Here is a 21724-nt window from a genome sequence, read left to right as displayed (position 1 = left end):
TTTTATTAGTTTAAATAATATTTCTCTATAAAATGAGAATATATTTGGAGACAGTTCATTTTCAAAATTAATACATAATTATGTAGGTACTTGGGAGTGAAAAGCTTATAGTCTGAATATGATCAATTTTTAAAATGTCTTGTTTTCAATGCTTATTTGGTAATTAAAATACCTCATAGTTATTAATTAAATCAAATCATTTTTAGATAGAAAACAGCTGAGGGAAGAATCTGCTTTTAGGAATGCACAATACATGATTGATGAACAATAATAAAATTAATACACAAATTAAAGGGGTGAAAAAATCTTATAAACAATTTAGTTGATTGAAAACTTACGCATTCTCAAGTTCATTACAAAATTTGATTCTTTTATGAATTGTGTCCTTTCGAACTGGAATATTAGGTTTGCGCTTATCAAACTTTAAACTGTAGAGTTTCAGCTAGAATCGACGAAGGCGTGCTGTATGGAATTATTCGCGTTCAATGAAGAGGCGCTGAATGAACTGTCCTCCAAATGTATTCCCATTTTCGTTTTCTGATTCACTTCCCTCACCGCAACATTCCAACCAGACCATCTCGGAATTCCTGGATAGCTATTCACTTCTTGTCCAGAGCAGAGGCATACCAGGAGTTGCACGCCTGTGAGGCAATCTCACACATGGATGCAAAAGTTTTGCCCGTGTTGGAATCGAACTCGATCGTGTTGGTGCTGCGTTTGCCGAAGATGCTTCCGTTGAAGGGAGGCTTCCTGTAGGTAGCCGCGGACATTTGGAAGAGAAGAATGGTGGAGACGATGAACACAACACAGACCAGGGTGAACTTCATAGTGGAAGAGTGGAGGTGGAAACAGGTGTCAGAAGTGATGAAACTGTGATGATACACTAGGCAAGAGAGCACAGAATACAATGGTCTTATAGATTTTTGGAAATCTCAAGAAGTTTCATCAAGACAAGTCGGAAACACATCCTAATTATTTCTATGTCAATCCCGCGTAACGGTTGGCTACATCAAAACCGTAGTAGGACTGCCAGATGGAAAACTGAAGTTTTGCTATGTCAGGCCATATTCGGTGTTTCTTTTGATGGAAGACTTTCTCTGAATATCATGTTCTGTTGGGTAATTGTCTAATATTGACATATTTACCTCTCAGCGCACATCTCGCCCATCAGTTTGATAGGCTCCTTCACAGGGCACATGCCGAATAGATAGCTGATGATCCCGGCACACGGAAATCCCCAGAAGCCTTCTTTGGAGTTGATGGACTCGGCAAAGTATTGCGGGGCTCGCCGATGATTGCAATCGAAGGGATCTGTGGACAGTAAGGACATTGAAAGAATTGATAAACAATGTAAAAAGTAAAAGCGAGACCCAATAAATTACTAGACTTGTAGATCTAGATTTCTCAACACTTTCTTGTACCTAACGAAATTAACTAATGAGCTAACTTCTTTATCTTTGACTTACCAACCTCAGTGTTGCAGTCGTTAACGCGTTGGACTTTGGATCTGGAGGTTGGTGTTTCGAGTCCAAGTCAAGTCATAAAATTTATCTAGGTGTAATAATTGGGGAACGATATTTGTGACGAGTATTTAAGTATCCTTAACACAATTCCTCCTTATCTTGTAGATGTAGATTTCTCAACACTTGTAACATTTATTACTTACTTGAGGCATTCCAACAGCCAGGTTGCTCGATTCCTCCGTTCATATAAAAGTCCACATGTCCAGATCTTGAGTATTGACCCTGGACAAAAGCGGACGTGTGTATCACATCCACAAATTTGGCATCTTCAGAGTCCAATCGATGATCTCGGTCTCTAGACATGAACATGGGCATGGCTGGATCTAAACCTGAACAGGAAAAGAAATTGGGAAGTGAGTTGAGAATCAGTGCAGAACTGTGCTGAGAATTTACATGATTTTCAAAGTCGGGAAATGGGTTGAAAATATTCGTTTTAAGGTTCCCCGAGTCCAAAAAATTGAGAGTTTTGAAAGCAGTACCAGATACACAGATACATGTGCTGAGAATTTACAAATTTTTTGGACTCGGGGAACCTTAAAACGAATAGGTATGTCCACTCATTTTCCGACTTTGAAGATTTCATTGTAGGTTCTTAACAACTTGACATACCAAAGACAATACCTAATTGAAATTAAAAGTTCAATATTGGCTCTCATACAAAAGGAACAGTTCCATTGAAATGGGAGACTTTTTCCAACCAAATTTGTATGTGCGCAGTCCAAAGTTTAGGACCTATTGCACAACGCATACAAAGGAACGGTCAAACCATACCTGTAATCCGTGGCAGTTTATAAGGGCGCAAATATTTGGACGTGTACGCCGCCACATGGGCGCCCAAACTGAATCCTATCAGATGCATATCGGGCTCGACGTCCCCTATATACTTGCTGAGGCGTTTGATCATTTGAGCTACGCATTTGCCCACTTGCTCCAAATTGTACACTGAGATCACATAGCAGGGGCCACGACACAACTCGGGCCAGTTGACGAACCAAACGTTGTAGTCACCCCGCTTGAAGTATTCTGTGGATATGAAAAAGATTGATATTGACATTAGATGATAGATTACATTTGTAAAGGTTTTCTGACGGATCAATATCTAGTCTTACGCCCTTATCACATCCAGATTACATGACGGGTTTCATAAATAACTTGAATGGAATATCTTATGTTGTGCATTATACATACTTATGTCAAGGCCCGGATCTAAGAAGGAGATTTAAAACGGAGGGTTTATCTTCAGAATCTACATTCTTCTTGCCTCCTAATGACATCAGTTTCTTGCATATTTCTCTTCAGCACAAACACCATGCGTACAGTCCGTTTATCCTTCTGTTGAAATACTGTCCTATTGAAATCCCCTTAGATTCGCATCTTTGTACATAATTTATGAAGAATAAGAATAACAATTTATATAGAATATAGTACATGATAAACAGTAGATAAGTAGATATGATTTCTCAATTTGAGCCTAATTAGTTAGTAGCCAATTTTAGCCTCATTACCAATGGTATCAAAATTGAGAAATCATACGAGTATCTCAGGTATCATAAGTAAGCATTGTAAACAAAGCCTAGGATGAACGATATTTAGCTTTCTGTTCAGTCACATATGATTAGAGAAGTGTAAACATTTTCTGTTGTAATTACGGACCTGTTTTATGTACTTATCTGCTAACAAGTTTTACACAATATGTTCATTTCGTATTCGATAAGAGTGCCTAATTGAGCAGGCCTAGTACATAATAATTGGATAAAATGTGTATAGAAAGCAAATGCGAACAGTTTAACGGAAGAAGAAGAGAAGACGGAAAGAACTCTTTACATTTTGCGTTCATAATAGTCTTTCAAGAAGTTTATTGAGTTCCCTTCTTCTCAGGAACCTATTGTGAAATTACTATGGAATAAACATCTTGGTATTTGTACCATAAGTAGGTAGGTAGGTATGTAGTCATATGACATGAAATGAGCAGAATGATATTAAGTGGTATAATGTTTTGCTATGAATGATCATCCATTTTACCGTACCATTTACCATGACAATTTTTAGTTTTTAACAAAAGAACCTTTTAATGCAAGATAATTTTTGTAGGAGATGGAAAAAAGTCGTTTAGGCTTATTAAGTAATTAAGTATTTAAAATGAGTTGTAAAAAATGAATAGCTTATCCTTAAAGGGATTTAGCTAAAAAATTGTTTGGAATACTTTTTTTTTATCGAGAAAGAAAGGAGAATGACGACTCCGGAGAAATTTTGGGAAATATAAATTTTTTAGTCACATTTTCATGAACTAAAATCGGAAACTGTACTCCGTTTGCACGAGCCTTCATCTGAATGCATGATTATTGGCATGTATCCAATTTGAGCCTAATTAGTTAGTAGCCAATTTTAGCCTCATTACCAATGGTATCAAAATTGAGAAATCATACGAGTATCTCAGGTATCCATAAGCATTGTAAACAAAGCCTAGGATGAACGATATTTAGCTTTCTGTTCAGTCAGATATGATTAGAGAAGTGTAAAAATTTTCTGTTGTAATTACGGACCTGTTTTATGTACTTATCTGCTAACAAGTTTTACACAATATGTTCATTTCCTATTCGATAAGAGTGCCTAATTGAGCAGGCCTAGTACATAATAATTGGATAAAATGTGTATAGAAAGCAAATGCGAATGCGAACAGTTTAACGGGGGAAGAAGGAGAAGACGGAAAGAACTCTACATTTTGCGTTCATAATAGTCTTTCAAGAAGTTTATTGAGTTCCCTTCTTCTCAGGAACCTATTGTGAAATTACTATGGAATAAACATCTTGGTATTTGTACCATAAGTAGGTAGGTAGGTATGTAGTTACATGACATGAAATGAGCAGAATGATATTAAGTGGTATAATGTTTTGCAATGAATGATCATCCATTTTACCGTACCATTTACCATGACAATTTTTACTTTTTTAACAAAAGAACCTTTTAATGCAAAATAATTTTTGTAGGAAATGGAAAAAGGTCGTTTAGGCTTATTATGTATTTAAAATGAGTTGTAAAAAATGAATAGCTTATCCTTAAAGGGATTTAGCTAAAAAGTTGTTTGGAATACTTTTTTTATCGAGAAAGAAAGGAGAATGACGAATCCGGAGAAATTTAGGGAAATAAAAAATCTTTAGTCACATTTTCATGAACTAAAATCGGAAACTGTACTCTTTCTATTATACATGGAAATGTGTTTCAACACAAGCTGTTTCTATGACGAGTTAACCTCTTCAGTCACTATGGCATAGAATCGTCTAAGTCGGAAATTGAGAGTTAGTGAAACAGTAAAACAGTAAACTGGTAATACCTCCATTGGTCTCTACTTATTAGCTATACTAGCTGCGATTGTCCTCATTAGGCTGAGTGCACCCCGAATTAATAGTCCTGATAAAGAGAGAGAACTTCACTGCCGAGCTAAACTTTAAAGATCTAAACTTTAGTTCACTCAAATCAGTGCGTTTTTAAACTCATGGACACTGTAAACAACAACTGAACAGGGACATACGTGGGAAGAATATTAAACAAGAATTCCCCGCTTGAAGTATTCTGTGGATATGAAAAAGATTGATATTGACATTAGATGATAGATTACATTTGTAAAGGTTTTCTGACGGATCAGTATCTAGTCTTACGCCCTTATCACATCCAGATTAACACCCATATTTATGAACAAAATGCTGGCTCTTAAGTTCGTGCCAAGCATAGTCTCAAGGCATTTGATTGGTCAATTTTGACTTGAGACTGATCTAAGAACGATCATTCTTGTTCATAAATACGAGTGTAAGAGTGATACTAGCGCATATTGGACTTGTTGGTGAGAGACGTCTCGTGTTCAACTATACTAAGTTGCTAAGGTCATTTCGGAAGTTATAGTTATACCACCTACGATTTTACTTTCTTCGCTACACATTCATCTTCACTTCAAAATATTGTCCTCGTGAATGTCTATATTATTAGCTGAAACGGGATTGATCTTCTCTTCAGGCATTACCGGCATTACCATACTTGCAAATTTGATGAAGGTTCTCATTAGTTTGGTTTTGGAAATACATTGTTCTGACGCCTTAGAATTCTTCCTTCCTAACTATCAGCATAGATTTATATTAGGTGACTTTAATGTTGATCTTTCTACCACCAGCCCTGCTAGTGACATATAGAAATCAATCAACTTTGAGGATTCTCCTGAAAGAGACAAACCTGGTTTAAAAGACAGTTTACGAGTTATTGGTTTAATGGAAAAGTTCATCGATGCAATGGGAAAAGCATAAAAAATATGAAAAAGTGTTTTAGTGTAACACAAAGTATGAATGCACCCATAATGCCACATAAAGAGCTTGGAAAAAGTTATTAGAGTGTCCTCCCACACAGGAATCCTTAGAATTCTACCTTCCTAACTATCAGCATAGATTTATATTAGGTGACTTTAATGTTGATCTTTCTACCACCAGCCCTGCTAGTGATCAGCTTCGGGACCGATTCTCATCGCTCAATCTCCATATCCTTCCCACTGACACTACTTATCACTCAGGTTCTTCGCACTCTCTCCTCGACCTTATGGTGGTAGGTGACGAGAGACGTGTCATTTCTCATGGTAAACTTCACGAACTCAGCGACATTATCCCTGCATATGCTAAAAAGCTTTTATGTGTACACGTTTTAATGTTATCATGGATTGAACAGGATCTATATTATATTTTCCTATTAAAGTGTAAATAGTGATGTATCCACCCATACAGTATCGCCGTAATGTATTTGATCTACATATTTTGCAAGTTAAGTCATGAAAAATAGTGTATTAGATGTCATTATCATTATTTTGATGGAAAACACCCGCCCCAAACTTATCACTTGTCGCAACTTCAAAAACCTCAACCCGGACCTCTTCTACAGTGATGCTGCAGCCGCTGACTGGAACTCAATTTATCAACTTATATTCATCCAGACCCCGCCCCAAACTTATCACTTGTCGCAACTTCAAAAACCTCAACCCGGACCTCTTCTACAGTGATGCGGCAGCCGCTGACTGGAACTCAATTTGCTCTCTCCCCGATATCGACTCTAAAGTTCTCGCCTTTAATAATCTGGTTATATCTCTGTTTGATAAACACGCTCCGTTTCAAACCTTTCTGGCGAAACGGAAGCCTAAACAGCTATTTTCCAAATGGTCACTCGAATGCAAGACTGACTTTTGACTTTTCAAAATGGATCCCCTCTCCTTCTACTTGTTCCTTGTACCAAATGTGTGACTTGGGGGTATTAAAAATCTCATTTCACATGGTACTAACCAACCCACATAACACATTTATGGGTGTACCAGCTACCATGATTCACTGACGGTCCTGGTTTTTATAGTTTGTGAGACGTGAGGTCTAGGTGTTTTAACTTGACGATTTTGCATTTTGTCACCAACCTCAGTGGTGCAGATTTTAGCGCGTTGGACATTTGGATCTGGAGGTTGGTGGTTCGAGTCCAAGTCAAGTCATAAAATTTATCTAGGTGTAATAATTGGGGAACGATATTTGTGGCAAGCATTTAAATATGCTTAACACAGTTAAAAATTAATGTTTTAAAATTTTGCATTTTGTCTGTGTAGTCTATTTTTCATCTCCCTTTCCTTTCTGGCCCTATGGGCGCTGCTTGAGATTTCTAGATCAATTAGTTCAAGAAACCAATAAAGGACCCTTCTTCGAACCGAAGAAGAAATTAAAATTCTTTCTTGTTTCGAAATTTCACAACTTAATCTAATAAAATAATAAATGATGAGTTGAAAAGTTTACGAAGAGCTTGTTCAACTTTCTCAGTTCATCGAAATTTAGTATAAATTTATTCAAATTGAGACATCCAGAAAAAGTGACAACAGATGACAGTAAAAACGGCAAAAAAGGGTGATGGTATCGAAGTGCCAATTTCCAATGAATCACTGAAGTGGTCGCGCGTTGGATTGTAAACCAAGTGTTGCTTTCTGGGGTGTGCCCAGCCTTGTTAGGACATTCTTCAAAGAATTACCTATACCTATCTACTTGTACAACCCAACATTCGGTATAGTCTCGGGCTCTCGGCTGAAAGTTGAGAAAACGAACAGGAAAAGTATAGAGGTAAAATGGAAGTGAATATAAGGGCGGAAAAGAGAAAGATGGAAATAGATTTTACGATGGTGTTGAAAATGTAGAAGAGAAGAAGAAAGAGAGAAGGAGGGAGAGAGAAAGAAAAAAAAAAAAAAAAAAAACATGATCCATTATACACTCGCCTAGCTTGAAAGGTAGCGCCTTGTAAGCGCTTGGTCGCGGATTCGATTCCTGGATATTTTTCGGAACATTCTCCTATCCTGTCCTCCTTCCTCTTCCACTTCTGGTTTTAATCCCAGAACACGAGCTTTTTTTCTATTCTTCGATTCCCTTTCCCTGCGATTCCCTTTTGTTCCTTCCTTTGCATGTTGAGTTGAAATAATATATACTGATACCTCCCAACACATGAACATGTCTGAGGTGAGAGGAGAAATTTCGGGAAACACCTCCATAGTATTTCACACAGCACAATCATGACTCACACCAGACAAACATGTTTGCAGTGCCATACTGATACAATGATACATGCATAAATATGATGTTTGTATCATAAAATCATTAGGTATGTATTGTACAGAATACTCGTATACATATTTATGTAGATACATTTATGTTCCAAGTATACATATTGAGTAGCTATGCGTACTAACATTGATAGCGTGGTGCCATATGAGGAAGTTGTAATGTGGAGACGACCTAGAAATTAATTTGGTGTACCCATACTAGCATACCTACCTGGGTATTAGGTCTATGTATACTCTATCATAGTGTGTGTCTATTGGAATAGTTTTCATGACACTGCCAGCCTAGTTAACTTAGAGAGCAACACTGAAGCACGTAGAACGCCTGCCTTGTAAGCGCTAGTGACACTAAACCCATTATAGCATAGCTTCCTATTTTTAAGATGCTCAGAAAATGGCCAGAACTTGGTCCCATTTTATTTTTTATGGTCCAAATTGATAGGACTGTGATTAACTTCCCAACTTCTCATTCGAAGGGACTTTTCAATCTCATCCTAACAGTATAAATGAGGTATACGTATGCTATAGGTATTCTATTCTATTCTATAATCAGACGCGATTTTTTATTGTGCAAGTCCCATTGACGCAATCCTCTCTTATCACCCCAGAAGAATAACAAAACCAAGTGAACCAAGAACCACAGGATCCACTGAGGGCAATGCGTCATGTGGTTTTGAAACATCAAATTAATAATAAGTAATAATGTAGAGAACAGTTAGGTTAATAGTGTTGGTCAAGTGCTTGTTTGACTCCTCTGGAATGATTCTATTTGATTCAGTCAGACAGTGGTTCGAAGAAACCAATGTCTGACTGAGTGACTCCCCCATTCTGTTGCACTGTTTCCTGCTCTAATCTGTTTCGTTTGACCGTGAACTCGCCACTATAGCAATACAGAGATAAAAAAAAAGCGGTAATACCAGAAAGTCACCAGTATAATCAATCATCAGTCCATTCCAGGACCATTTGGTCTATTGTTTCAGTCTGGGAGTCTGGGGACTCTGTGACTCTGCTTTCGGCCTTTTTCAATATGTAGTTCAACAGGGTTGCTGTAGTCCTACATACTGGACTCGGCACACAGGAATTTCGTCAGAAAAGACCCCCATTTCAGTGTAATGTAATAGTTCAACAGGAGTGAAGGAATATCAAAGGGGCGTGAGGGATGAATCATTAGATTCATGATTTTTGCACCATTTTGACTACAGAATTAGTAAGAGTTTGAGAGCTTAAGGTACCTAAATGAACTAATATTTGGACAAATGAATCGAGAGGGTTGGCAACAATGCGATCTGCAACACTGGAGACCCAACTCCAGTGTTGATACCACAGATCCATCAAGGTAATACTTACTGGAAAATGTCGGTGAGCCTTTGGGGACCTCAATTTAGGGCCACCAGCAAAAAATCAAAGTGATGGACTGAACGTCACTGGCAGATTTGGACTGGAAAGATCCCTCACTTTTATCTTTACATGGAATGGCTATTACTGAAAATGGTGGAGATGATACCTTTTCAACACTATGCCACTACGCGTCAGGTGATGTGTCATATGAGTTGCCTAATTAGTTTGTCATGCTTAAAATTCCAGGTGGACAATAAGTCCGAGTGTCTGAGTAAACGTGTTAAAAATAATGAGCCATTAGGTCATTGAAATGAAATCATAACAGGTCATATTTTGCATACAGTGTGACTGAAATTATTAGAAGACATATACAGTGTAGTGTGATTGTGAAACTTATTGACAAGAACTCCTTTCTGCACTATATACCAATACCAAAGTTCAACACATTCTGAAGGCCCATCCAGTACCTACATTGCAAAAACTTCAATTTATATGTGTACTTTGGAAATTAAGATAATATAATAAAATCCGGGATTGTATACTTAAGGTTGTCTGTTACCGTCGAAAGGTCATCAGTCAGCGTATGATCGACAGATTGCAGTCCAAACAAAACCCTTTTAACTGTTTAGACTGCGACCTTTCAGCCCTATACTGGTAGTATGAACAATGTATATTCTATTCTATTTTAACTGATACGATAAACGGGTAAAACACCTGATAAAACGTGGCGTCCAGACCCGCCTTTTCAAGACGGACTTTTTCTGAGTTCTGAGAACGCCAGAAATTTCTTTGTAAAAATTGGTCTGAAAATGCTAACTTGTGTTCAAAGCCGCCTCATACAAAGTGATAAGAAAAACGTCTAGCTTTTTATCTAGTCAGTACCAAGCTCCTGATGTAGCGTGCATTTCCTAATGCATTCAGCATACCTACATGAACTCAAATCTATTCACGTTTCATGCAGTTTTATAAGTCTAAGCTTGTACTAAACTGTAATCTCAAGACTCTGTCCCCCCCCCCCCTCAGGGGACCCTAGACCGGGGGGCTTAATCCCCTAGGGGGGAACGTCCCCCTTGGTAAGGGGGATTTCAATGCAGTCTTCATGACCTAGTTGTTTCAAGCATTTCTCAGCAATTATAACGTAATGTCTGTTTTTGTTAGAGTAGAATTTTTACTTGGTTTTATTTTTTGTTAGAGTAGAATTTTTACCTCTTTATTATGCTCAATGTGTAATTGAAGCTGCTGGATTAATGCTTTTTTCTGCTTCTATTCACCTCGTGATGTCTGCAAATTCTATGCCGCTATCTTTTGAAAGCAAATTTCATAGCTAAAAAAGTTAAAATGTCTGTGAAAGAATGAACACCAAGTTTTAGAGAAAACTGGGTTGCTTGCAAAGTTGGAAACCAAAGGCAATGTTGTCAGATAGGGGTGGGAGGTACAGTTTCATCAATTTTATCTGGAATGATATTAATCTGGAACTGGAATTTTGTGAGCTTTTGGCAACAGTATACCTACATCTATTCCGTATGATATTGTTTTCGTAAAATTTCTGCTTAATTTCAAGTTACCTTCTCAATTTCTCTAAAAAATAATAATAGGTACCTGGAAAGCAAAGAAATGATTTTTCAGTGTTTTTTGAAAGCAAAGAATATTCGGTAACATTTTGTTCAGAAATAGAAGTTCGTTCCAAACATGATAAACAAATAATCTTCCGCTTGATTTCTCAGATTTCCTTCATTTAATTTTTCGAAGAATAACCTGACTAACGAATAACAGAAGCTACTCGTATGTATCTTGCTACAACAAGACTTATGCATCCATCTCAAGCGTTCTTTTCCTCAGGAAACGAAACTTCTTACAATAAATAAATATTATAATGAGGCTCATTAAAAGAATATAAAGAAGCTCAAGATAAGATTATGACTGAAGAAGCTCAGCTAGTATAATATTATAACGAAATACATTGGGATTCATATTCATATATTCATACTCATACACAGCACGTTGGGACTCATACAAAAGATCTCCCAGGGCCCTAGGGATTACATACGGACTGACATAAACTGGGCCAGCAATTCTTCATTGAGTTCAATTGAATAATTCCAGCATTGCTGTGAGTACAAGCGAGTGCCTTGTACGAATGCTATCCCAGAACAAAAACCATGACTGTACAAATGTGGAAGGCCAAGATAAAGAGTCGTCGAAAGAATATATAATTTAAGCCCCTCTTTCGGTTCCTCTGGATGGCGAACATCTACTGTTGACTGTTGTGGAAACCCCTAGTTTTAAATATCTACTTCTTTGGGTAATGATACCATCATAAGAAAAAGTTACCATCACTAGAAAAGGCAATTCGAAAAGGCAATTATGATGGTGGAGGGTTAAGTCTGACGTCACACATCTTCATTAGAACGGAAAATAAAAATTGAATTTTCGATCGTTTACAGTTATTTTTTCGGAGTTTTGACTCAGATTTGGATTTTTCCCAACTTTTTACATAAGAATCGACCATTTATTGATAATTTTTACCCATTTGCAACTCCTCCATTATAGGTACTGTCGTCTTTTTCGAAAGATATTTGGAAATGGTTACTTTAATGATTCCGAAGAACATTCCAACATCGGAAGAATTTCTCAAATGTATAAAATACAACCTGGGTCCTATTTCTCTATATAACTTTATGGAGGAATAGGACCCTGTCTTCACTTTTAATAATTTTAACGATAAAGGTCAATAGTTTTTTTCATTAACTTTACATGAATTTTTTTATAGGTCCTCGATTACGTATGTAATTTTCAAATTAAACTGATATTTACAAGCTTTTCTGTGATTTTGAAAAAGGTACTTTTTTCTTGTCTTGAAATTAAAATGTCTAAATTTAAATTCTCGTGAATTTAATTAATATTTTATTACCTACTTTTTCTCTTGAGAACATAAATTATCCGATCCGATTTACTGGTACTATAAAGAACATGCAAGGAAACATTCTTGTGTCTTCTTAGACGTCATTCGCATTGAGGTAGCAAGTAGAAGTGTCACGTGACTTGTATCTTTAAACACCTTTAAGTTTATATGGTAGATATTGATCTAAGCAATAATCCCGTTTATTGGTTGAATTTCAATTTCAATAAACAACGCAACACTAATTCAAGTAGAATCATTTTCACGTTGTGATATCTCGAAAACCGCTCTATATCAATATAGTTTTTTCGCGATGTATTGATATATTCTTCAATCTCACCCAAGATAGATAGGATGATAATGTTGTCACGCCAGTCTCTAGTGTTGAAGCTCATGCCCCTTGACCCCAGATGTCACTTGCTACGTGTTACCTCAGTGTAAATGATGCTTTGGGTCAAATGTTATAGACCTTCGAAGATAAGATGACTCTAAAGTGTACACTTGTCGGTTTTCTCATCATTCTTCTGAAGTCGGTTGTAAAAAAGTGTTCGAAATAAGGTCAAGAAGTTAAACCTATTTTCTATGTTTTAGTGGATAGCAACTTTAACGAGGTTTTAAAAGACTAGATACTATGTTGAAACCTTATTGAAGTTGCTATCTACCTTATGAAACCTGCCCTATTTAAATCGGAATAACAAGGAAAATTTACAACACTTTATTTTATTTAAATAAAAACTAAATATTTTTTTTATTAGTTTAAATAATATTTCTCTATAAAATGAGAATATATTTGGAGACAGTTCATTTTCAAAATTAATACATAATTATGTAGGTACTTGGGAGTGAAAAGCTTATAGTCTGAATATGATCAATTTTTAAAATGTCTTGTTTTCAATGCTTATTTGGTAATTAAAATACCTCATAGTTATTAATTAAATCAAATCATTTTTAGATAGAAAACAGCTGAGGGAAGAATCTGCTTTTAGGAATGCACAATACATGATTGATGAACAATAATAAAATTAATACACAAATTAAAGGGGTGAAAAAATCTTATAAACAATTTAGTTGATTGAAAACTTACGCATTCTCAAGTTCATTACAAAATTTGATTCTTTTATGAATTGTGTCCTTTCGAACTGGAATATTAGGTTTGCGCTTATCAAACTTTAAACTGTAGAGTTTCAGCTAGAATCGACGAAGGCGTGCTGTATGGAATTATTCGCGTTCAATGAAGAGGCGCTGAATGAACTGTCCTCCAAATGTATTCCCATTTTCGTTTTCTGATTCACTTCCCTCACCGCAACATTCCAACCAGACCATCTCGGAATTCCTGGATAGCTATTCACTTCTTGTCCAGAGCAGAGGCATACCAGGAGTTGCACGCCTGTGAGGCAATCTCACACATGGATGCAAAAGTTTTGCCCGTGTTGGAATCGAACTCGATCGTGTTGGTGCTGCGTTTGCCGAAGATGCTTCCGTTGAAGGGAGGCTTCCTGTAGGTAGCCGCGGACATTTGGAAGAGAAGAATGGTGGAGACGATGAACACAACACAGACCAGGGTGAACTTCATAGTGGAAGAGTGGAGGTGGAAACAGGTGTCAGAAGTGATGAAACTGTGATGATACACTAGGCAAGAGAGCACAGAATACAATGGTCTTCCTGTTACATGTAGTCGAGCTTTTATACTGAAAGCTGAAGCTGCTGCCGTCTGTTTTCTATACCCATGTGACTTTGTTGTAATTGTGTTTAGTTGTAATTATGTGTACACTCGAGTACATTCAATACGGACCTCTTTCGCTGCCATGGGACAACTGTATCCATGTCCCAATGGATACCTGAATTTAAGCGACATTGCGCGTGTTTAGTATCCGAATGGGGGACCGTTTGGGCAATCGCGGGCTGCTGGCTTTTCCCGGCCACACTCAATGCGAGGAGACGGGTGGCTAGTGACGGAATTTAGGGTAAAATCACCGTCACTTGTCCAGAGAATCTTAGGTACTTCAAAGTAAATAGTACTGTCTTTGATATACCAACATAGAAAGATAGAAATCGTATCGAATAAAATCACGGCCTAAACCTGGAAACCAAGGAGTCCCGTATAAAATGTACTGGAGTGTACTTGATAGGAACAATACAGGAAGACCTGTAGATAAACTCGATCCTATCCTAGGAGTCCCTTGATATCCTTTCTTTCATAAAGAAGTGTAATTTGATTAAAATCAAATTTTCTTTCCTGTTTAAGAGTTAATAAAAACTCGGACAAAGGACACATCCCTCCTGGCTATCAGCAAGGGATTTTTTATTTTATGTAGCCACAGAGGCATAATTTAATTTCGTGGTGTCTTTTATAACAATAAAGAAGTGTAATTTGATTAAAATCAAATTTTCTTTCCTGTTTAAGAGTTAATAAAAACTCGGACAAAGGACACATCCCTCCTGGCCATCAGCAAGGGATTTTTTATTTTATGTAGCCACAGAGGCATAATTTAATTTCGTGGTGTCTTTTATAACGCAATTTATTAGGATTTTAGTTTCAAGACTTTCAAGTGAAATTTAAAGGATGATTTTTTAGGTGGTAGGTAGGTACGTGTATATTTCATACTTTTTTAATCGCAGTATTTTATGCTGTTTAAAAAATTGCCTGTGTGCATAAAAGTTGAACTTGCAGTAAAACTAGACGCACGTTAAAAGCAAGCAGCTTTTACTGTACGACAAAAGACGGATGAAAAATGGACAGGTTTTCCTACTTGTTGTTCGTTTTTCAAGTTGAAAGTAAATAGGTTGCTATGCCTACCATTGTCAAGTAGGTTGAGCCCTGGTTTATTTTGCGAAAATAAATTTTATTCAAACGTAGGTATATTTACTGCATCACCGTGTGAATGAGGTAATGAGGTTGCAGTACTTTATTTTTATTTATTTATTTACACGCTAAGCATCAAGGCCATGTGTGAAAAAAAAAAAATGTTTTACATGTTTTTCAGGAAATTTTCTTCGTTTTAGTCTCAATATTTTTTTTAATTTTTATAGTTTTTTCTGAGATAATAAAAAAAAATCATGAGAATCACCAATTCCAGCATTGCTGTGAGTACAAGCGAGTGCCTTGTACGAATGCTATCCCAGGACAAAAACCATGACTGTACAAATGTGGAAGGCCAAGATAAAGAGTCGTCGAAAGAATAAATTTAAGCCCCTCTTTCGGTTCCTCTGGATGGCGAACATCTACTGCTGTGGAAACCTCTAGTTTTAAATATCTACTTCTTTGGGTAATGATACCATCATAAGAAAAAGTTACCATCACTAGAAAAGGCAATTCTAAAAGGCAATTATGATGGTGGAGGATTGTCTAAAACTGGCAAAATACTCCAATTTTGCTGATGGCAACAGAAAACTAGCAGACAGGGTTCTACAAAAGCAAGAAGAAGAAGTTATTTTAGTACCTTGCCTATTTCTTTCTGCAAGAAATCAGGATGTGCTCAATTGTCATTGGTTCTTGACACTGGTCACATATTGGTTGATCTTCTCTTCTGAAGAGGTGAGGAGGATTGTCTAAAACTGGCAAAATACTCCAATTTTGCTGATGGCAGCAGAAAACTAGCAGACAGGGTTCTACAAAAGCAAGAAGAAGTTATTTTAGTACCTTGCCTATTTTAGTAACTTGGCCAGACACACTACCGTGCATGTGGAATTCCAAATACACATCAATTAGGTGAATTAGGTATGTTTTAGATACCCATGTATGCAACAAAAATGTTTGTTATATTCCCTGCCTATGTGTGGGCTCTGCTGATTACAAGTGTACTAATGGAAGGTGTCTGGTTGGTGTAATAATGAATAGAAAGTAAAACAAATATGGATTGGGTATTCCACAAATAGGGTGTGCCATAATAGAAATGCGACACTATGTTGTAATCAAACAAAAGTAAGCGAATAACAAATTGTGTGAAAGTAAAAGTGTGCTTGACAGGGATCAAAACATGAAAAATGTGTTCTAAACAAAGTTAACAAAGAGAATAATCAACGGGTATTGTGAAACCATCCTCGAATGCAATACATTTTGCAAGACGAAAGCTACACGATTCTTCAGTCAAAATACAAAATTGGATAGCTGACCATATTGATATATGGCTTGAAATTCGCAGAGATTGACTCCATAATTGCATCTAATAACCAACGACCTAACGCAAGAGACTTTAAGAGAGGCAATGGGCAAAACAAAGATACCATAATTGCTTTTCGAGAAACTCGATATAATAAATCTCAAGAAACACTTTACCATCCCAGACTGGTGATGGGAAGATCTATTGGGCAGTATCGATATCGCTTTGGATGCCACAGGCAAAACAAGAGGGCGGTGGATATACAATGTTGAAGCAGTCAAATTATTGCAGACTAGAGAACTTTGAAGAGCTGGTTATTGCAAAGTAGAATTTGGAAAAGGAATGCACGAAACATGGATTACTGAATTTGATAAACCAAGGGAACTAGAGAACATCTTTCTAAACCAACTCGAATTCATAAATTCATTAATTTGATTTTTAACTTATTGGCAAATCCCAATATTGAAATTCAAAATTTCCAAGTTGAGTTTAGTAAGTATTAATTTTTAGAAGATCAAATATGATATGTTGCAGTTTGCAAATATCTTTAGCACTAGCAAAACAAGAGGGCGGTGGATATACAATGTTGAAGCAGTCAAATTATTGCAGACTAGAGAACTTTGAAGAGCTGGTTATTGCAAAGTACAATTTGGAAAAGGAATGCACGAAATATGGATTACTGAATTTGATAAACCAAGGGAACTAGAAAACATCTTTCTAAACCAACTCGAATTCATAAATTCGTTAATTTGATTTTTAACTTATTGGCAAATCCCAATATTGAAATTCAAAATTTCCAAGTTGAGTTTAGTAAGAATTAATTTTTAGAAGATCAAATATGATATGTTGCAATTTGCAAACATCTTTAGCACTAACACTACACATAATACTCGTGTATTTATACCATTTCTAGATGGAAGTTTACTGACGGCTAAAAGAGAGCTACAGCTAAGATCAAAAAGAACCATGTACTTACCTCCCTATCTTTCCATTTCCATGTCCAATCCTATGACAAATGGAACCAAAATACGGTTTGAACCACGTGAAGCTTCTAACAAATCTTAACTTAGCACTAGCACTACACATAATACTCGTGTATTTATACCATTTCTAGATGGAAGTTTACTGACGGCTAAAAGAGAGCTACAGCTAAGATCAAAAAGAACCATGTACTTACCTCCCTATCTTTCCATTTCCATGTCCAATCCTATGACAAATGGAACCAAAATACGGTTTGAACCACGTGAAGCTTCTAACAAATCTTAACTTATTTTATTACCCCTGACTTTAATAACATAAATAATAACAAAACCAAGTGAACCAAGAACCACAGGATCCACTGAGGGCAATGCGTCATGTGGTTTTGAAACATCAAATTAATAATAAGTAGGTAATAATGTAGACTTGTAGAGAACAGTTAGGTTAATAGTGTTGGTCAAGTGCTTGTTTGACTCCTCTGGAATGATTCTATTTGATTCAGCCAGACAGTGGTTTGAAGAAACCAATGTCTGACTGAGTCAAGTGTCGAATAAACGTCTAGCGATACTTACTGGGACCGTGAGAAGAGCTCAAGATCGAGAGGGTTGGCAACAATGCGATCTGCAACACTGGAGACCCAACTCCAGTGTTGATACCACAGATCCATCAAGGTAATACTTACTGAAAATGTCGGTGAGCCTTTGGGGACCTCAATTTGGGGCCATCAGCAAAAAATCAAAGTGATGGACTGGACGTCACTGGCAGATTTGGACTGGAAAGATCCCTCACTTTTATCTGTACATGGAATGGCTATTACTGAAGATGGTGGAGATGATACCTTTTCAACACTATGTCACTACGCGTCAGGTGATGTGTCATATGAGTTGCCTAATGAGTTTGTCATGCTTAAAATTCCAGGTGGACAATAAGTCCGAGTGTCTAAGTAAACGTGTTAAAAATAATGAGTCATTAGGTCATTGAAATGAAATCATAACAGGTCATATTTTGCATACAGTGTGACTGAAATTATAAGAAGACATACAGTGTGATTGTGAAACTGACAAACTTATTGACAAGAACTCCTTTCTGCACTATATACCAATACCAAAGTTCACCACATTCTGAAGGCCCATCCAGTACCTACATTGCAAAAACTTCAATTTATATGTGGTACTTTCGAAATTAAGATTAATGTTGCGAACAAATTTTATCAAATTTATAAAAGAACCACTTTTCCAGTTTTCCGTGGAAATTCTGAGAACGACCGAATGCACTCTGCAGATTTTTAAGCGAAAATATCCACCTAGGTAACTACAATCACCTTATTTTTATTGCACATACAATCAAAGAAATAAATATTAAATTATAAACCGAGTTTTATTTTCGTAAAAAAACAATCACGCCCTGCAAATGCAAGCGAACAATCTCAACTCAACTGAAGACTGAAGAGAAGTTTGAAGAGAATATCACACAGAGAAGAGAAAAGAGAAGAGAGAGGAGAATTTCATGAACGATGAGAGAAGACCAGAGTTTTATTAATGTGAACACACTGGGGAAGCTTTTCACAAAATTTTCCGCGGGCAGGAGGAAACAACCCTTTTAAATGGAGAAAATTGAGGGCTAGTAAGGAGATTTTCTCTCTAAAGACCAGAATCAACTTTTTAATCCACAAGAAAATTGAGGGCCAGAAAGGAGATTTTCTTTCCAACAAAGGCTTGGGAAAATGGACTTTGTACCCCTGTCCTCTTGTGATCCATCAGCTGAAAAGTCCTTTCGGTCGGAAGAAGGTCCTTAATAATCATCTTGAAATTTTCATTGATAATTTTATACCTATCTACCGATAAGTGTAGTTGACATTAAAAAATTTAATATCAACTTTGACATTTAAAGCCCTTTACTTACCCTATTGGAAGAAATCAAGAAATGACCTTTGATAGATTTTAATATTTTTTGATTAGGAAGCTCCGCAAAAATTGGCAAGTACAACCGATATATTTTTCTGCAAGTAAAGTATACAACGATTGGAGTCCTTTGAAGCATGACCCAAAGGACTCCTTGGACCACAAGTCTGAAAACTGAGCCCTTAGAGGCATGGGGAATAGGCCTCATTCGGGGGCCATTAGGCTGAGAACCACTTCCCTGATAAAACTGATAATACCTCTACTTGCTGGAATGCACAACATACCCTCAAGGCTAGAGTTTTAGTAACAGCGATCATACCAAGTACCATTCACTTCGGCTTGGATCGTTCGTTTTCGTAATTTAGGTACCTAGTGGTACTTCTTGAATCTTGATCAAATGATCATTCACCTGTAACTTTGAAAGTTGAGCTTTGTTGTATACATGCCTGATTGTCTTTTAACTGTTTCTCCATTGTGCAAGTAAGTTTATCGAATTTTTGGATCTCGATCATCAATTCCGACTTGCATTTTTCACAGCGACATAAAACTTGTTTTCGTTGATCAGCAATATCTTTCAGCTTTTTATTTTCCTCCGTTACTTTTTCCAAAGCAGCAGAAGCAAGATCCAAGTTATCTGTGAGCATTGCTATTCTTTTCTCAAGTTTCTTGATTTCTAAATTTAATTCTTCAATTTGTTTATCTCTGCAATTTATTGTCTCCTGCAGACAACATATTTTGTTCAAGCAGTTCCTTACTTCCTTTTCTAGGTTATCAATGCAATTTTTGTAGCAATCATTTTGTTCTTTGAGTTTATCCATTTTTAAATATTCTTTTTCTCTACAGTCAATAGTATTTTTAAGCTTTTTATTTTCATCGCACACTTCATCCATAAAAGTTCCATAATCTTCTTTCAGCTTATTGAGAACTTCGTCTTTAACTTTCAAAGTCTCTTCTAATTTGTCGATTTCTTTTTGAGAATTCTTTATGACTTTCTGTAGATTTTCTTTCGCTAGGTTGTCCATCGTATAAAGATTTTTGTACTCCTCCACTTTCTCATTTAATTTTATTACTTCTGTTGCAAGTTCTTCGTTTTCATTTTGCAATTCTTTCTTGGAGCTATTCACTTCGTTTATTTCTCGATTTAATTTGACAATCTCGCCTGCTAATTTTTCATTTTCACGTAAGATTTCATTTCTAGATGACTGCAATTCTTTAACAAGATCCTGAATGTCATCCAAATTCTTTAATCGTGACATAAGTACCTACACTTGTACTTAATTTTATTACTTCTGTTGCAAGTTCTTCGTTTTCATTTTGCAATTCTTTCTTGGAGCTATTCACTTCGTTTATTTCTCGATTTAACTTGACAATCTCGCCTGCTAATTTTTCATTTTCACGTAAGATTTCATTTCTAGATGACTGCAATTCTTTGACAAGATCCTGAATGTCATCCAAATTCTTGAGTCGTGACATAAGTACCTACACTTGTAGAAAATATTTTAGTTTAGACCAATAATTTACCATTTGTGTATGTCATTTCAAATTTGCAGATAGTTTAGACGTAGATACCTGGGTAGATATTAAACAAAACATTGATTCAGATTTCTTTCAAGCTTAAAACAACATACAAATTAATATAAAAATTGCCAACATCTCTGTAGCCAATAATAAATTATAGGTATCACACTTTTGACATGAGTACTTAAGTACGTAGTGTTTCAAATGTTTTTAACCCTAGATTGCCAACATCTCTGTAGCCAATAATAAATTATAGGTATCACACTTTTGACATAAGTACTTAAGTACGTAGTGTTTCAAATGTTTTTTAACCCTAGAAAGGTAACCTGTTTTTTAGGTACCTACGTTAAGGGTAGACGTGAGTAAATTTTACTCACTCATTGAAAAAGACCGGTCGTTTGCGATTATGAGATGCAGAATCAAAAAATAAACGAGGTGTGAGTAAAATTTACTAACGTCTACCCTTCTAGGGTTAATATCTATTCTTTGAAAGCTCCTAATGTTTCCTAACGAAGTTCTGGCTCAACTTGATGGTATGTACCTCTACCTGTCTTACTCACAGGAAAGATTTAAATTTACAACCTTCAAAATGAAGTGATTTCGAGAGGACATCATCTTTAATCTTTAAATCCAAATATTCCCACCATGCAAAGTTGAGGTACTTCCATGTTTAACTTTAAGTACGGTTGAGTATGTGTTTTAAAACCGGTTTGATGTTACTTGAGTACTTTTTTCCAAACCGTTTTAAATATATTGCGTAGTAAGCGTAAGGTTTATTTACACCACGTATGTTAGACTCTTCGTATTCTTGTTTTGCCCATATCAGTAAGATTATTCAAGCTAGACATTCCATTGAC

General features: G+C 36.3%; 3 protein-coding genes across 3 annotated transcripts in view; all 3 read right to left on the bottom strand.

Annotated features, from left to right (window-relative positions):
- LOC103506287 (phospholipase A1 1-like) overlaps nucleotides 1-21724 on the bottom strand; it is a 34467-nt gene that overhangs the window by 1298 nt on the left and 11445 nt on the right. Inside the window, exons 5-7 of the mRNA XM_008470671.3 lie at nucleotides 2295-2546; nucleotides 1667-1852; nucleotides 1146-1311 (exon numbers count right to left, since the gene is read on the bottom strand). Of these exons, the coding sequence (XP_008468893.1) occupies nucleotides 1146-1311; nucleotides 1667-1852; nucleotides 2295-2546 (604 nt within the window). The remainder of the gene's footprint in view (nucleotides 1-1145; nucleotides 1312-1666; nucleotides 1853-2294; nucleotides 2547-21724) is intronic.
- On the bottom strand, nucleotides 510-908 carry LOC103506285 (neuropeptide SIFamide-like). The gene has a single exon (XM_008470668.3). It carries the CDS (start codon nucleotides 825-827, stop codon nucleotides 600-602), a length of 228 nt encoding a protein of 75 aa, XP_008468890.1. The 5' UTR covers nucleotides 828-908; the 3' UTR covers nucleotides 510-599.
- On the bottom strand, nucleotides 13626-14328 carry LOC103506286 (neuropeptide SIFamide-like). The gene has a single exon (XM_008470670.3). It carries the CDS (start codon nucleotides 13941-13943, stop codon nucleotides 13716-13718), a length of 228 nt encoding a protein of 75 aa, XP_008468892.1. The 5' UTR covers nucleotides 13944-14328; the 3' UTR covers nucleotides 13626-13715.

Source organism: Diaphorina citri, unplaced genomic scaffold (genome assembly GCF_000475195.1).
Source record: "Diaphorina citri unplaced genomic scaffold, Diaci psyllid genome assembly version 1.1 scaffold225, whole genome shotgun sequence".
NCBI classification, from domain to species: domain Eukaryota; kingdom Metazoa; phylum Arthropoda; class Insecta; order Hemiptera; family Psyllidae; genus Diaphorina; species Diaphorina citri.
This window is presented reverse-complemented; position numbering and strand designations above follow the sequence as displayed.

Excerpts from the sequence above, each read along its gene's own strand:
- LOC103506285 (XM_008470668.3), bottom strand. The coding sequence starts at position 827 with ATGAAGTTCACCCTGGTCTGTGTTGTGTTCATCGTCTCCACCATTCTT.
- LOC103506286 (XM_008470670.3), bottom strand. The coding sequence starts at position 13,943 with ATGAAGTTCACCCTGGTCTGTGTTGTGTTCATCGTCTCCACCATTCTT.